General features: G+C 56.7%; 1 protein-coding gene across 7 annotated transcripts in view; it reads right to left on the bottom strand.

The window, feature by feature from the left end:
* RARA (retinoic acid receptor alpha) overlaps positions 1–15908 on the bottom strand; it is a 42671-nt gene that overhangs the window by 12525 nt on the left and 14238 nt on the right. For 2 of the 7 annotated variants that reach the window (XM_036930360.2, XM_036930359.2), the window contains exon 2: positions 9102–9654. The exons of 1 other annotated variant lie outside the window; for it this stretch is intronic. In XM_036930360.2, the coding sequence (XP_036786255.1) occupies positions 9102–9279 (178 nt within the window). In that variant the 5' untranslated portion in view covers positions 9280–9654. Of the gene's footprint in view, positions 1–523; positions 1157–9101; positions 9655–15908 lie in introns of those variants that run through there. 4 more of the 7 variants (XM_036930365.2, XM_036930361.2, XM_036930363.2 and 1 more) reach the window with 4 other exon arrangements.

Below are 15908 nucleotides of genomic sequence, written 5' to 3'. Positions count from 1 at the left end.
CCCCGACACCCACTCTAATGGCATAGGGGCAAGGACTGGGGGCTGCAGCTGCCGCACAGGAGGGGGCTCTCCCGTAGGCTTTGGCAAGGGTAGGATCTGGGGAGGAGGCCCCCCCTCCTCCACGCAGACAAGCCCACAGATAGTACCACTACCGCACCCTCCAGGGTGGGAGAAAGGGCCACTCTACTGTAAAGCTACTAGATTCCAAGTAAGAAGATGGAAAGTGGGGGGCAAGAAGCTTTATTTCCCCTTCAAGAAGTAGACGGTGAGATGAACAAATGTTTCCTGGAGGAACCCCCAAAGTTCCTCAGCGCTAACGTAACAGAATTAACACCCAGGGTTACTCGAGGGAGTCCATTTGTCCAGCAAGAGCATTCGAGTGTCATCAAGAAAGACAAGGGAAAGTGAAGGGTAGAGACAAGAACCCCACCACCACGCCCCCAGACCCGAAACCCCCAGTTGGAGTGGAAGCCCCGCCGCCCGCCGCCCCCAGCTCCTACAATAGATGAGGAGAGGCCGGTACCTACAGTGGTTTGAGCCATTCCAAAGCGGAGTCCGGAGCGGGGTGGAGTAGGGACCCGGGGCAGGGAGCCCCTTCTCCGGGAGCAAACAGGCCCGGTTCTGGTTATAAAAATCCACCACCAGGAAGGGATTGGGGGTGGGGGTGAGCCCCCCCACATCCACACTCTCGTACATCTTCCCCGCGAAGACGAGAGGTCCGGGCGGGCAAGTCCTGCGCGCCGCCTCCCTCACTCAGCCGGTGGCGCCATCCGAAGACAGCAGCTGGGGACGAGGGGCACGTCCCCCCACCCCGACTGGCGACCGGGGCGGGGGGCCGCCCTCGGTCCGAAGTCCCTCGTCTAAGTCGGCCGGCCGCTGCGCCAGTCCCAGGTGAAAAGCTGGGAAGTTGTGTGTTCCAGGAGTGGGGGGGTCCTGGGCTCGCCCCTGCAACGCCCGGACGAGGCCCGAGAACTCGGGGGCTTCACCTCGAGGGGGCTCCCGTCTCGAGTCTCACGGTGTCCGAGGCAGAGTCCCACGGCTCCCCAAGTGCGCCGGCCGGGGGCGGGATCGGCGCGGGGCGGGGGGGGTGCTCACCGAGCACTTCCTCCTCCCAGCCGGGGCTCCCGGGCTTCTCCGGGGCGAGGATTCCGGGTGGGGGTGGGGGTGGGGACCCCGCCGGCTCCGCCTCCGCCAGGCCCCGGGCGGCCGGCCGTCGCTCGGCCTCCGGCGGTGCGCGCCGCGGCCCCCCCGCCCCGAGCTAGCGCGCCCCCTCTCCTGCAACCCCACCCCCTTTCCTCCGCCCCGTTCCGTCCAAGCACCGCCCCTGGTTTAACCCTTGCCGGGCGGGTCTAACTGCCACCAGTGAAACGCCGGGGACGTGGAAGGAGCAGCGGGACGTGCAGAGGCGAGTGGGGGTAGTGGGGGGAGCCTGGGAAGGGTTGAAGAGAAGAGGGGAACGGAGGGAGGAAAAGGCTCAAGAGGAGGAGTACGCAGCAGACAGACGGAGGCCGGGTACAGGAGAGGAGGGGGCTGCGCGCGGAGGCAGGGACGGAAGAGGGGCGGGTGTCTCTCCCATCCCAGTTCCGGCTCCCAGCAACCCCCCACCCCGCTGCAGTTTGGTCAGTCCCCGGCTTGGCGATGCAGTAGCTGGGGAGTTGATGGGGCAAGGAGGAGGGGGTGGTCCCGGTGTCCTCCCTTAACACCCTCCCTACTCCGCCCCCGACACCCAGCCCAGGCCTCATTTGCCTAATGCAATGCGGCTGAACTCTCCCTGAACTCGCCTGGCGGCGCCTCACCTCCGGGTGACCCACCCACCGCTGCCCGTGACATCACCCGTTCGCCTGCCCGCCCGCGGGGCTCGCCCTCCGGCCCCTTGCCGGGCCGGGCCGGGCCAGCTACCCCGAGACGCGGAGGGTGGACGCAGGAGGCAAAGGGCCGCGGTGTATGTAGCCAAGTGCTCGCGCCACGAACGCGGAGTGCCGGGTGTCCCGGGTGTGACATCGTGCGCTTCGGGCGCTGTGAGGGAATGAGATACCCGGCTGGTGTCATTGTCTGTGACATCATGTGCGACTCCGGCAGCCCGCCCGCCGGAACCCGATGCAGCAGCGTGGGTGCTCTGGCACAAACGCGCGCGCCGAGAGGGCTTTCCTTCCCAAGCTTTGCGTGCTTCCGGCGAGCAAAACCCCGCCCAGGGTGTCCCCCCGGCCGCGGAACCAGGATGGGCCCCCCACCGCGCAGTCCGGCTCCAGAGAAGGAAAAGGAGGGGCTGGTGCCTTCCAGCTGACCACTTCCTCCCAGAAGCCCTCAGGGATGCCTGTTTCGTTGGAAGAAAGGTCTGAACTGAGCAGGTCTTGCAAGGAGGGGGATGCCCCTGGAGGATACTCCCTCTGACGCTGCAGCATAGCTCCCTCACTCTAAAAAGGGATAGAAATGTACATGCTTCCCTAGGATATTCTCCCGAAGCCAGGTTCTTAACATGCTGTCATTTAGTCCTCACAGCAACTCCAAGAGATAAGTGGGCATTATTCCCACTTTACAAATAAAGAAACAGGTCTCTGCAATGCTACATGGGATGTCCAAGATCACACTGCTAATAAAGGTTAGAGCTAACTTTGCTGCCAAAGCCCAAATTCCCACCACACCAAGCCAATTCAAGAAAAACTATTTTCTGAGTATCCTATGTGGAAACCCTGATAAGCCTGACCTTGCAGACCTTATGGAGCAATAGCTATTAAGCAAATAATTACATATATGTAATTGAAAACTGAGATAATTGGTATTATAATACAAATATAATGTATTTGAAGGAAAATTAATGTAGATACCTAATTTAGGTTGAAGGGTTAGGGAGGACCTCAAAACAAAGACCTAAAGAGTAGCAGTTTAGAAGTCAGGCAGAGTAGAAAGGAGTGCAGTCCCAGTAAAAGAAAGAGCCTGTGCAACGGCCTTGGGGTTACAGAAGTTGGCATGTTCATTCGAGGAACTGACAGGGGATTAAGGTAGATGGAGCATAAAATTCAAGAGGAAAAGGGACATAAGACCAGGCTGGAAAGGTGGTCTGAGGCCAGACCAGGTGAGCTTGTTGATCTCAGTAAGACTTCTGGATTTTATCCTAGATGGAAGGAGAAATCACGGAATGGTTCCAAGCAGCGGAGAGGCAAAATATGATTCACAGTGTTATAAGATCTTTTTAGTAGCTATGTGAAGAACGGATTGTAGGAAAGCAAGAGAGACCAGTTAGAAGCTACTGCAACGTCCAGGCAGCACACAATGGTAGCACAGCCTAGGAAACTGGCAGTGGTGATGGACAGAGGAAGGTAAATTCTTAAGACATTTTGAGGGGATGGGGTGAGAAAGGAGATAGCAGAGGATTCTGGTGCGTCGCTTGTGCAACAGCAAATTTCCCAAGACTGCAAAGTAGAGAAGTCTACTGGGCTGGCGGACAGGTGGGTGTAGGGCTCTGAAATGAAGTCCTACCTAAAAGAGGTCTGGGTTGCAGATATCCAAGCCTTGGGAGTGGGTAAGACTGCCAGGGAAGAGCATGGACTTGGTTCTACATCCCTTGGTATCTTTCCTCCCAAATGATGTAGCTCTTGTGCACTAGTTATGTGCTAGGCTCTGTGTTCACAGCTGCAAGGTACTAAGGGATCTGAGACTGTCATCAAAGACCTGGTGATTGGGGAACGAGCTCCCAAATGATTACAGCTCCCAGTAGAAACTAGTCACTGTGGTGGAGAGAAATGTTGTAAGAGAAAAAAAAAGTAAGGACCCACAGTCATTCAGAGGAGGGAGGGAGAGTGTAGCAAGGAAGGGATAACATCAGTGAAGGTTTCTGGGAAGAGGCGACATTCATGATGTTCCCTGAAGGATGGATAGGATTTCTGGAGTTGGAGAGGGGGAAAAGTCAGGATGAGATGCCTGTTCTGGGCAACGGCAAGGTCAGGGTTGTGGGGCAGGTCAGAGCAGAACAGTGTCCTTGGGCAGTGGGAGAAGGGGGAAAAAGACAGGCTTTGGCCAGCTGCAGGGCTGGGTGGAAGGGACTCCAGCGGCAGCTGCCAGCCAGCCTGAGGCTTCATCCTCCTGTGCTCTATCCCCCACAGCTCCTGTGTGCTTCACAGCCCCTCAACAGTGGTGAGCTAAACTGAACTGGCCCAGGACTGCTGGGCTTCCCCCCAGCCCCAGCCCCATCTGGAGTTGATAACAAACAGGAAATGAGGCATGGAACCAGAGGGACATGGGGTCCCAGTGCACGGTGATCATCCCCCAAGACAATGCCGGGCTCCAAGCTCACCCAGGCCCTCACCAAAAGCAGGTCACTGTGGCCTCACAGCAACTCACCCAGCCAAGGACAAATTAGGAGTCTTGCTTTAAAGAGGAGGAAACAGACTCAGAGAGAGGTTGGGTGACCTGCCCAAGGCCACACAGGAAGATGTCCTTTATGACTTCTGCCAGGGAACCTTGGTCTGTGGGCTGCTTTGAGGTTCATAGCAACCCAGAAGTCAAAATGGGGAGGAGAGGGCTTCTATTTCTGATCTAGCCAGGGCTGAGGGCTTCTAGTCTGTCCTGAGAGACCTGGCCCCACTTGCCCCAACTCCATGAGAAAGGAAGAGGAAAGGAGTGTGGGCACCGCCCCAAAGTGATCTGGAGAAGGGAAGCACTTCCTCTTTCCACAGACGCTACCCCCAAAGGGTAGTCAAGTCCTGCACTGGCACATCCCCATGGGCTCAGGGCCGTTGGCATAACGTGCACACAATGTCTTAGGTCCTGGCCAGCCTAAGAGAACAGGCTTCCTTCTGTGAGTCCCCTCCCCCAGCCATTGCTGGGATCATGCCCTGACGCATTCTGTGAATTATCAATGCTGTGAGATAAAAGGTGAGGGGGTCTCCTTTTCATTCAAAGCTCCATCCAACAGTCTTTGGCTGGCTCCGCATTTTGGGACCCAGGAAAGGCATGGCTTAGCAGTACCTGTTCCCCCTGGGCTGGCTCTCCTATTGTTCAGGGAAAGAGTGGGCAGAAGGGAGGCATGGAGGACCCAGACTGTAAAGGGGAAGGAGTGGCCGAGAGGAAGAGGAGAGCACACCCCCTCCTCTGTCTCCTCTGGGTCCCCCAGACCCTGGGGCCATTCCCCAGTCTCCAGGCACACACAATGAATATGGAGACAGAAAGGAAAAGTCTGGAGCCAGTCTTTCAGGGGCTCCCATCCACTGTGGCTCCTCTACTAATTGCTTTCAACTTCCCTGCCCCCCACCACACCACACAAACTGAAACAAAATAAGAGTAAGAACTTTAGCCCTTACACTCCGTTCCTAGGGTGCCTGCTGAGCTCTGCAAACTCCTGTGAGCTGCAGCGGGCGGATTCGGGGGTGGGGATGGGCGTGAACAGATTGTATCCGCAGCTTCCACGACAGGACGGAGATCTGGCCTACATCTCTTATTACCGCTCTTTCCCTCCAGCCTTCAGCATCCAAAACACAGAAGAGGGGGCGTGGCTTGGGTGTTTCCTACGCCCCCTACTGGGAGAAGGCAGGAGGTCCTAAGGCAGAAGCAGGGCCTCAGCCACGGTGGAGGGGGTTTCAGCATTGACATTGACCCTCCCAGGGCTCTCCACACCCAAGAGTAACCCCCACAGTACCCTCCTGCAGCTGTCTATTGGATAGTGGAAAACAGACCAGCTTTAGTCACTTAACCCAGTCACTTAACGTCCACCAGTGTTTCCTCATGTGTAAACGGGGATAATGTCCTTTTCCCAGGATCATAGGGATTAAGATTTGTAAAACAGAGATAAAGCCTCAGGCACACAGTAGGTGCTCCACAGACGTTAGCATCCTATTATCTCCAAGTACTACCTAGAAAAGTCTGGGGTGGCTTTTCACTGTCATAACAGTGGGTGCCACACGACGAGACAGCAGTGATCACATGTAAGGCGCAAAGCTGAGTGAGTCACGTCAATGATCTTACCTAATCTCATCCCTTTGAGGGAGGTTCTGGTAATAGCCCTGTTTTACAGACAAAGAAACATGCTCAGAGAAGTTATCAGACGTAGTAAGTGGCAAAGCCAGAACTATACTGCCTAATCCATAGCCCGCCCCACGGAATTCCTGGGTGAGCAACAAAAAAAGGCAGGTTAGTTTCCCCTCCAGTGATAAGAAATAGATACTCCTCTCCCTACACACACAACACAATCCCCCTTAACCACCCTATGTCCTAAGTCACGGCCCCCTGCCCCCCACCTAAGCACACAACAAACTACCTCACATCCCCTCCCTGGCTCTGGATTTGATTCTCCCAAAACACACCCCACTCTCTGACCCTCTCACCCAATATACACAAGCCATTAACCCCCTTCCCAGCACACACCCAGCCTTGTCCCCCCAAAAAACACACACAACCCTGACCCTCCCCACAATGCACACAGAATCCCAACCCTCCTCAGTTAAATACCTGACCTCAGAGACCAAGCCCCAGGGGCCCATTTTGTGGGGTGGCCAGGATCCTGTACCATCTCTGGGACCTCCCACTCTGGCTCCTTGAGGAACTATAGCAGGACAAATACCCATCCCTCCCCACAGTGATCTGGAGAATATTTCTGTCACTCCACAGACCACAGGGTCTCTGAAGGGTCCACCTAAGACACCCAAGGTCCAGCCTCCTTCCCACTTGGGGAAAGGGGGCTAGCAGAACACTTTTGTTGGTGGGAAGTGGGGGGAAGGAGCCTCACTGTAAGGTTTCCTACAAAAAAGGTGACAAAGGACCAGAGCATATCATTGCTCCCTGCAGGAATGTGGGCCATGGATGTCTACCTCTCCTAGGAACTGCCTGGCCCTCAGCCCCAGCCCCAAGGCAGAGAGAGCAGGAAAGGTGAGACTGCCTCCATCTCCAGCACCTGTGAACATCTGTCTGCCGTGCTTCGCCATCCAGAGCGGAGCACCTTGGCTCACCAGGCCCACCAGCCCCGCATGAGGATGGAAGTGACCACTCCCCCAGGCCCATGGCCGCACGTCTGGTCCCAGAGAAGGGGAAGGTCAGGGAGAAGCTCAGAAATTGGGGGTCTGGGTGGGAAGAGAAGTTGTTGTTTACTAGTAAGGGGGGAGGGGCAGGGCAACCCACAGGCTCACAGAGGGAGGGGGCAGGAAGGGGGCATTGCCTAACCTGGGTGGGGAAAGCCAGAGAAGGTTTTACTTGCCTGAAATGTGGGCACCTCACCCTGGGGGTTGAAAGTTACCAGGATGGGAAGTGGGGGACCCAGAAGCTCTCCCCACCCACCTCTAAGAAAGAGGAAGAGGCTTGCAACATTCAGAGGAGGGCAAAGCATTCGCTCCTCTGGCACAGGGTGGGCAAGGACCAGGGGCCAGGCCCCAGGCCCTCTCCAGCCCTCCATGAGTCCAGGTGCCAAGTGAGCAGAGTATCTGGGGCTCTGTTCCATCACTTGGGGAAGGACGGGTTGTCCACAGGCACCAGGTTGCAGGCCCCTGACTTCTTCCTCCCTAAAAATCCTACCCTGGCAGAAAGCAGGCACTCCCATCACCCAAGCTGAGAATAGGAGTTACAGTCCTTGTCACAGTAGCAACAGTCAACTGCACACAGAAGCTAGGAACCACAGACACCCACCCATTCCCCAGAGACGGGCCTCCCTCACCACCCAGCACAGACTGGAAGGCGAGAGTCGGAGTTCCTGACCTCTGGTCACTGTGCTGCCTGCCTCACACTCCCTGTACGAGGACAGAAGAGAGGGAGGAAACTGAGATGGAGGTGAGAGGAGGGGTGGCAGTGGAAACCGAGGCAGCATCTGCCTGCCTGTGGCCCCTAGGCCTACAGGGTGGGGGTCGAAAGGAACACAGACATGGAGGCCCTGCTCCCAGCAGCTGGTGGGGCCTGGGAGGGAGGGGGTCATGGTGGAGCCAGAGGAGGCGATCCAGGAAGCAGTGGTGGCGGTGGGCAGCTGGCCAGTGCGGGCAGTGAGGCGTCCAGCCAGGGCCTGCCCCAGGGACAAAGAGACTCCCTGGCTCCCGGGGAGAGTGTGCTGCCCCCACACTGAGAAGGGGGCACTGCTGACCCCGCCCAGCCAGGCGCGCAGGGCAACGGTGCCAGGCAGCTTGCCAGTGGCTGTGAGAGGGCAGTGGGTGCCCGGGGCAGGGTGTTCAGTCCCTGCCTGCCAGAAGAAGTGGGACAAGTTTCCCAGGTCAGCAGCTGGCCGGCCAGCCAGCGGCCCATGGCCCGTTCTGCTGCTTCCACCCCCTCCTGCCCAGGCCAGGCTCCGGCTCCCTCCTCCCCTCGCCCTGGCCTGGCGCCCAGCTGGGCCCTGGGGGCCAGAGTTACTGTAAGCGGCCTGGCAGGCCCGAGACCTGGACTCTGCCAGCTGGCCGTAGCTGCCGCCACCTCCCACTACCTGGCTCAGCCAGCCAGGGAAGGGTACTGAGACCCCCGCCCAGCCAAAAGGCGACCCCTACGGCAGAGGGCAGAGGCAGAGAGAAGACACAGGCCCTGCCAAGAGCGCGTGTGCGTCCAGTTAGAATCCAGGCTGAGCGACCTTCTGGGACACTTGCCCTGGCCACCAAGCTGCCCATGGGTCCCTCCTCTCCCTCTCCCTCTCCCCTCAAAGGAAAGCACATCCCAGCCTGGCGGGTAGAGTTGGCAAGGGGAAGGAGGGGTTCCAGCAGGCCTGCTTGTCTACTCCCTCAAGCCCTCTCTCTCCCTCAGGCCCTGGACGGGGTGGGATGGAGGCGGGATGCCGCTCTCGGCAGAACTGCCATTTCCACCAAATGTTGAGAGGTTTGTTTGCCCACCTCCAGTCTCTGTGTCCAGTCCTTGTAGCTATTTATAAGGCCCTCACAGCGGCAGAACACAGGAGGGGCTCGAGGGGCCCTGAGGGGCGGCCCTGCCTCCTCTCTCCCTCTGCCACCCCCAACATCAAACACCCCTCCCCCCCCCCCGCCATCAGCCGACAGGGTTTGCATCCTTGAGCCTCCCAAACAATGGTCTCTCCCTTGTCTGGAGAAGACCTAACCACTGCGGCGAGCAGATGTGCCAGAGACGAGGCCCTGAGGCCCACTGCCTTCTGCAGTCCCCTCCCCTCCCACCGTGCCTCCCGCCACTCCACTTACTGGCTGGGGACGGCGTGCTATAGCCGCTAACTGGAAGCTGGTGCTGGAGAGAGGTCAGAGCTCCTGGCGGGGAGAGTCCACCCAGCATAGGAGGAAAGAAGAAGGCGTAGGGGGGCACTGGGTACCCACTGAGGTGCCCTCCCCCAGGTGTTGGGCAGGAGCTGCTGTTACTGGCCATGCCAAGCAGCAGAGTCAGAAGCAGGCAGACAGTCTGGCGGGAAGCTCCGGCGGGAAGCTCCGTAGGGCTTCAGGCCGCCCCTCCTCGAGGCATAGGGCCTGGGCCCAGAGGGGGTTTGGGTGGTCAGCCCACCCCCCCTTCTGTCCTGGAGCTGCTGTCCAAGACCAGCAGGCTAACCACAGCCTCCTGGAGACCCCACTCTAGCTGGGGGCCAGGTTGGTTTGGGGCCGTCCCAAGAGCTGGTCCTTTGGTCAAGCTGTTCTGTGAGCTGGCACTTTCCTGGGAAGGTCCAGAGCTGGCCTTCAGGACGCTGAAAAGGATGCCTCTCCTAGATGGGCCCCGGCTAGGCGGCTGGGGGGGCCATGTCCTGCGATGCTGCAGAAAGAGGAAAGACAGTTGAGTGGGCACTGAGGGGCGGGCACACAGGCATTCCCTGTGGAGCTCCCCAACCTGGGCGGCCGGAGATTTTCCCGTGGCACCCAGCTGAGCAGACAGCTGGCACCATGCCTGGCTGGCAGAGACAGCCTGGGAGCAGGGCCCAGACACTGCTGGGGGTGGCAGGATAGTACAGCCAGGCTGGGGAGATGGGGATAGAGCCCAGAGCTGCAGAAGGCCTCTCACCCACAATTCTGAGGGGAAAGGGTCCTCGATGCCACCCCAGAGGATCCCTGCAGCAGAGGAAGGCAGCTGGCCCTCCTTCCTCCAATGCGGGTTACCTGAGGTCAAGATGCACAGAACATGTGCTTGAGGGAAGGGGGAGGAAAAGCCGCTTCCCTAAACCACTGGCACTTCTCAGAAAAATGACTCCTAAGCCAGGGGGTTCTTTTATACCACTTCCCCCCAAATCCAAGCCCCAGCACCCCATATGGGTCTGTCCCACAGGCCGGAGGAGGAGGCCCATCTACATACACACAGACAGGGAAATGAGAACTGAGGATTCCTGCACATTTCCTCCAGTGCAGAACAGCATGCCAGGCTAGGGGAGCGCAGTGTGTCAGGAAGGCAAGGACTGCCCAGAGCAGAAGCCTCCTGTCCCCGGCAAAGGAGCCAGGAAGACTGATCTCAGAGTTTACCCACATACTCTGTCTGCAGAAATGAAAAGCCCCGCTACCAGTGTGGACATAGACCCATACCCTGTTTGAACAGCTGGGACCAGAGGACATGCACAGATAACACCATGGGGTAGAGACAGGGATGAACTCAGATTCCCCAACACACTGAGACAGGCAGCGACGAGCAAAGTTAGAGACGAAAAAGAGAAGCAACCACAAGAGGATGCTTCAAATCCACTTGAGGTATAGGAGGTTATGCATAAATACATTTGCCTGTATTTATATATGTGTGCACACACACACAACATATATATATATATATGTGAGAGACGAAAGAAAAGACGGACAAAAAGAAATATGGCCAGTCAAAACCAGAGTGAACTACTTCACTTCCACTAGGATGGCTATAGTCACAAAGACTGGTAAAAACAAGTGTTGACAAGGATGTGGAGAAACTGGAACCCTTGTACACTGCTGATGGGAATGTAAAGTAGTATAGCTGCTTTGGTAAATAGTGTGGCAGTTCCTCAAAAGGTTAAACACAGAGTTACCATATGACCCAGCAATTCCACTCCTTGGTATCTACCCAAGAATAGGAAAACGTAAGTCCACACAAAAACCTGCACATGGATGTTCATACCAGCATTATTCATAAGCCAAAAAGCAGAACTGACTCAAATATCCATCAACTGACAAACATAAATAAAATGTTGTAGATCCATACAATGGAATATTATTTGCCCATAAAAAGGAACAAAGTACTGATATACACTGCAACATGGATAAACCTTGAAAACACTACGCTCATTCTAAAAGGCCATATATTGTATGATTCCATTCATATGAAATGTCCAGGATAGGCAAATTGATAAAGACAGAAAGTACATTGTGGTTATCAGGGCTGGAGCAGGGGTTTGAGGGAAATGGGAGGTGACTGTTGATGGAAATGGGGGTTCTTCAGAATGATGAAAATTTTCTAAAGTTGATTGTGTTGATAGTTGTACAATTCCATGAATGTACTAAAACCACTGGATTATACACATTAATGGATAAATTTTATGGTATATGAATTACATCTCAACAAAATTGTTAAAAAGAAGAAATTTAAAAAAGGAGGGGAGAAGACAAGTAGTGATTCTATAGCATCTTACTACGCTGATGGACAGTGACTGTAATGGGGTATGTGGGGGGGACTTGGTAATGGGGAGAGTCTAGTAAGCATAATGTTGCTCATGTAATTGTACATTAATGATACCAAAATAAAAAATTTTTAAAAAGGAGGGGAGAAAGGAAAGGAAAGGAAAGGAAAGGAAAGGAAAGGAAAGGAAAGGAAAGGAAATGAGAAAAGACAAACAGGGCCACAGAGATAAGGCCTACCTCCATTCCCAACCCTTTCCCCGGAAACTCAAGCCATACCAGAGTCCAGGCTCCCGGCTGCAGGCTCAGACCTGGAGTCCAGGGGACACGCACGTGGCCATCACACTTGAGATGGGGGAGTTCCTGCCAAGGCCACTGTAGATGAGGCCAGGACTTCTGGTCCCAGCTGGGCCAGGCTTAAGGCAGAGGGAAGCAGAGACAGGTACTTGCTAGGGAGGGGACAGTTTTCCCAGAAGTGAAATCTGGACCTTGTTAGTGACCAGGATTTTTACTGTTACTAATTATGACAGCCACAGGGCCTCTCTCCTTACTCCTCCTGAATGAGGTGCCCCCTTCCCACCCCAGGCCCCTGCCAATTCCCTCCCAGGCTGACAGGACTGACGTCAGAGGAACATCAGCCCCACCTATTGAGCCAGCTGTCTCCCCTGGCCACCCCCCCAACACCCTTGTGGGGCCCCACACAACTGGAACTTGAGCTGGGGGAGCCAGGCGAGGGAGGGAGGGGTTGGCTCGCCTCAGCAGCATTGACAGACACACACACACACACACTGCAGAAACGCATGCAGGTCTATGGAAAGCATCCGGGTGGGCAAGAACACGCTTGCGTGCCCCAGCCTGTGTGTGTGCGGGCATGCACGTGAGGAGAGGGAACCTGGAGATACCATCTCTCCACACCTGGGCTCTACCACACAATGAACACAGTTCAGGGCTTGTGTGCACAGATGGCCCTGGGACACGACTCCCGTAGACACACAACCACAGCCCCACCATTTCCCAAACTGTACATTTCCTGGCCCTCACACAGCCAGGCTGGCTTCTACCAGCCTCCCTAGGGGTCCAGCTCCCAACACACGCACAGAGGTGCATCTTCCAAGAGGTACTCCAGTGGGTTCACGTCTGAGGCCCAGAAAGCCAATCACTATAGACCCCAAGTGCACTGATACAGCTTTTGCAGGGTAGGGGGCCACATTCAGTCAGTCCAGTCTGGCCTCCCTGGAGCCTACCCTTGCTCCCAGAAGTCACATAAATACAGCCAACTTACTGCCTCAACCCTGTCCCTGAGGAGTCTGAAACTGGACCAATATTCAAGACCCCCTCCCACCCCTGACACAGATACACACTGGTGGGAGAGACTGGAAGGCCTCCCGCCCCCTCGGAGCCTCACTACTCTAACCCAGCTCAGCCTGCAAACTTTGGTGCAAAGTTACTCAGCTCCCCCAGGGAGGGCCAAGGGAGGAGTAAAGGTCACAGAAATGGGCCAAGGGCCAGGCTGGCTGGGGAACAGGGAAGGGCAAGGTCAGGGATGTGGGGGCGGGGCCGAAGAGCACAGGCCCTGCTTCAGACTGTCCCTCTGAAGCTATGACTCTCAGGGAGAGGCCTGAGCCCCAGCCCCCTGCACCCAGAGGTGGAGAAGACACCGTCAGAGAATTGAAACCAGCACCAAAGAAAGGGAAAACAAACTACCACATCCAACCTCCACCCTATGCCCGCCAGCTCCACGGCCACAGGCACCCTCCCCCTAGGGAGAGAAAACCGCAGGCCCACACCTTCAGCACAACCAGCCTAGCCTTGGCACAGCAGAAGTGGGTGCGGGCCAGAGTCCTGCCACCAGCCACCCACTCCTGCCCACTGGGACCTTGCTCACTCCCCAAATGTGCCAGGATCCCTTCCTCAGTGTCACGCACCGCAGCTGGCTGGGCTGTGAAGATGATACAAAAAACCAAAGGTTTGAAGGGTCAAATCTCAGCTCTGCCACTCTAGGTGACCTTAGCAAGTCACTTAACCTCCCTAAGCCTCTGTTTACTCTCCTGTGAGCTGCCCAGCTCAACAACTGGTTGTGTGATTTAAGAGACAAAAGTCTGCAAAGCGCATTGCCCAGCCCCAGGCACATGGAGGTGCTGGGCAGCTGGGCCCTCCCTGCACCTCTCACCACACCCGGCGCCACCCTGAGCTCTGTCTCTGCTCCCCTTCTCTCTCCCCACCCAGGGCCAGCACCTGTGAACTGGGCTCCGGGAGAGGGGTGCAGATGACGGATATTCGGGGTATGGGTGGAGGCCCAATCACAACCCTTTCCCAAATTCCTTTCTTTCATTTCACAAATGAAAAAAGGGAAACCTTTGGATTTGGGGGTGGGGGATAGAGAATTGGACCATTTCCTCCCCATCCTCAGGGGAGAGGAGCCAGGGGTCCCCAAACCCACCTGGCTCACCCCCCTTCTTCATTCATGCCCTCCTTCATTCTGCTCCTCGGGCTCCCAAGGAGTAGAAGTCAGACAGTCCTGGAGGAGCTGAGAAGGGGACCAGGACTGGGGGGCGGAGAAGAAGGGGAGACAGCAGGTTTCCTAAGCATTCTAGTCAGTCAATGAATCATAGGCAAATGACACCCAACGCTCAAGCTCTCCTTGGGGACTTGGGGGTCAGGGACACCAGTCCTGGCAGAAACAAAGACCTGGCCCCTTTGGACCCCCTACCCTGCCAGGAGCTGGCAGGGCAGGGCAGGGCGGGAGAGGGCATATTTCAAACCAGAACAAGTGGGCTGGAACTATTTATAAACTTTCCAGGAAAACACAAGCAAGCACACACACACAAAGCCACAACCTCTCCCCTCCCCCGTGCTTCTCAGATCTGCGGGCAAAGGTTGGAGCAATGCTGACCACTGCTCCTCTTTCCCCTTTTTCCAGGCATGGCCAAGACTCTCACCCCTCTCCTCCCTGGCAGGCCCACTATCCAGCCACTCTGGTCCTCTGTCTACCTTTTGCTCACCAGGGCTAGGGCTGCAGGAAGCTTTCAAGACCAGTCTCATGTTGAAAAAGACCACCCCAGGAGGGCCTGAGAAGGGTGACCGGAAGGAGGCTGGCACAGGAGGAGGGCACCTCTTCCCCACCTGCCCCAAGGAACCCTAGGCCTGCCTCGCCAGAGCTAGGGCTTGTTTGAACACCTGTCCCAAGCATGGGCAGGCCCTGAGCACATCCTCAGGGGGGGTCAGGGAGGGCCGAAGTCCAGTATCTTTCTCTGGATGCTGTCACTGCCCCAGCGCCTCAAGAGCAGTGCCTAGTCCCAGAAGAGTGGGTCCACTGTCTCCCCAGCTGATGCTTCATCCGGCCCAAGTTTCTCCCCCACCACACAGGGCTGCCTGATCACCACGTGCCAGTCTCAGTGGGGACAGAATACCTGGCAGAGAAGGCAACTGGACTAGCCCACGCCCTGGACAGGACAGGTTCTTGGAGGACGAAAAGAGGACCTCTGCCAGGCAGGGCAGTGTCTCCAATTGCTGCACCTCCAGGGACCAAACCTCAAAGACCCGTGGGTGACTTGCTCAGGACCTCCAAGGCCCAGGGTGGCTGAGGACCCACACAGAACCAGAGCTGAAGACTCCCACCTGATCTTCTTTAGGGGCAGAGAGAGTAGGTGAAAGGGCAGGGGGCAGCTCAGGCCTCAGGGAGAGGGAGCAACCCGTGGGGAAGGAAGAAAACAGGAAGAGGAAGAGATGAGCCTGCAGAGGCCACAGCCAGACCACAAGAGTGTGTGGACCAAACAAAGGCACCTCTGTCCGAGTGAGGGACCAAAGGGGCACGGACAAAAGGGGACCCCCCAGCTTGGAAACCACCGGCCTCACACCCAGCCTGGTATGGGGCTTTCCCCACCCTCAGCTTAGCAGCTGCCCGCTCACCACTGTCTCCCCACTCCACTGTGCAGGAAGCACACCACTCTCACACTGGGGGCACACAGCAAGTGTGTGTGTGTGTGTGTGTGTGTGTGTGTGTGTGTGTAAGGCTACAGCAATCCTCCCATCCCCTCAGCTCTGTCCCAACCCTGAGACTGCCAGATTGGAATCCTAGGACAGACAGATTGCCAGCAGGACACAGTGTTCACCAGCCCCCTCCCAGGACCCCTCCCTGGACACCCCAGCTACAGGGAAGCCAGGAACGCAGCGCCCCCTCTCCGGCCTCAGGATATCCTTTTGGCTCTGACCCCAGACCAGGCCTGAGTCAGGCGGGGTCCCACCCCATGCCCCCTGTCTATTGACACCACCCCCACCAAACTTTCTAACCCACACCCACCTACTCAGGGCTAGAACTAGGGGGAATCTCTTCCCCTACCCATCCTCAGCTGAACAGGGTGGGGGGAGAATGGGTCACAAAGTCCCATGGCCTGCCCGTTAAAGCACAGGCCTGCAGGATCAGGGAGCAGCTCATGCAGG

Source organism: Manis pentadactyla, chromosome 4 (genome assembly GCF_030020395.1).
Source record: "Manis pentadactyla isolate mManPen7 chromosome 4, mManPen7.hap1, whole genome shotgun sequence".
NCBI lineage: Eukaryota > Metazoa > Chordata > Mammalia > Pholidota > Manidae > Manis > Manis pentadactyla.
This window is presented reverse-complemented; position numbering and strand designations above follow the sequence as displayed.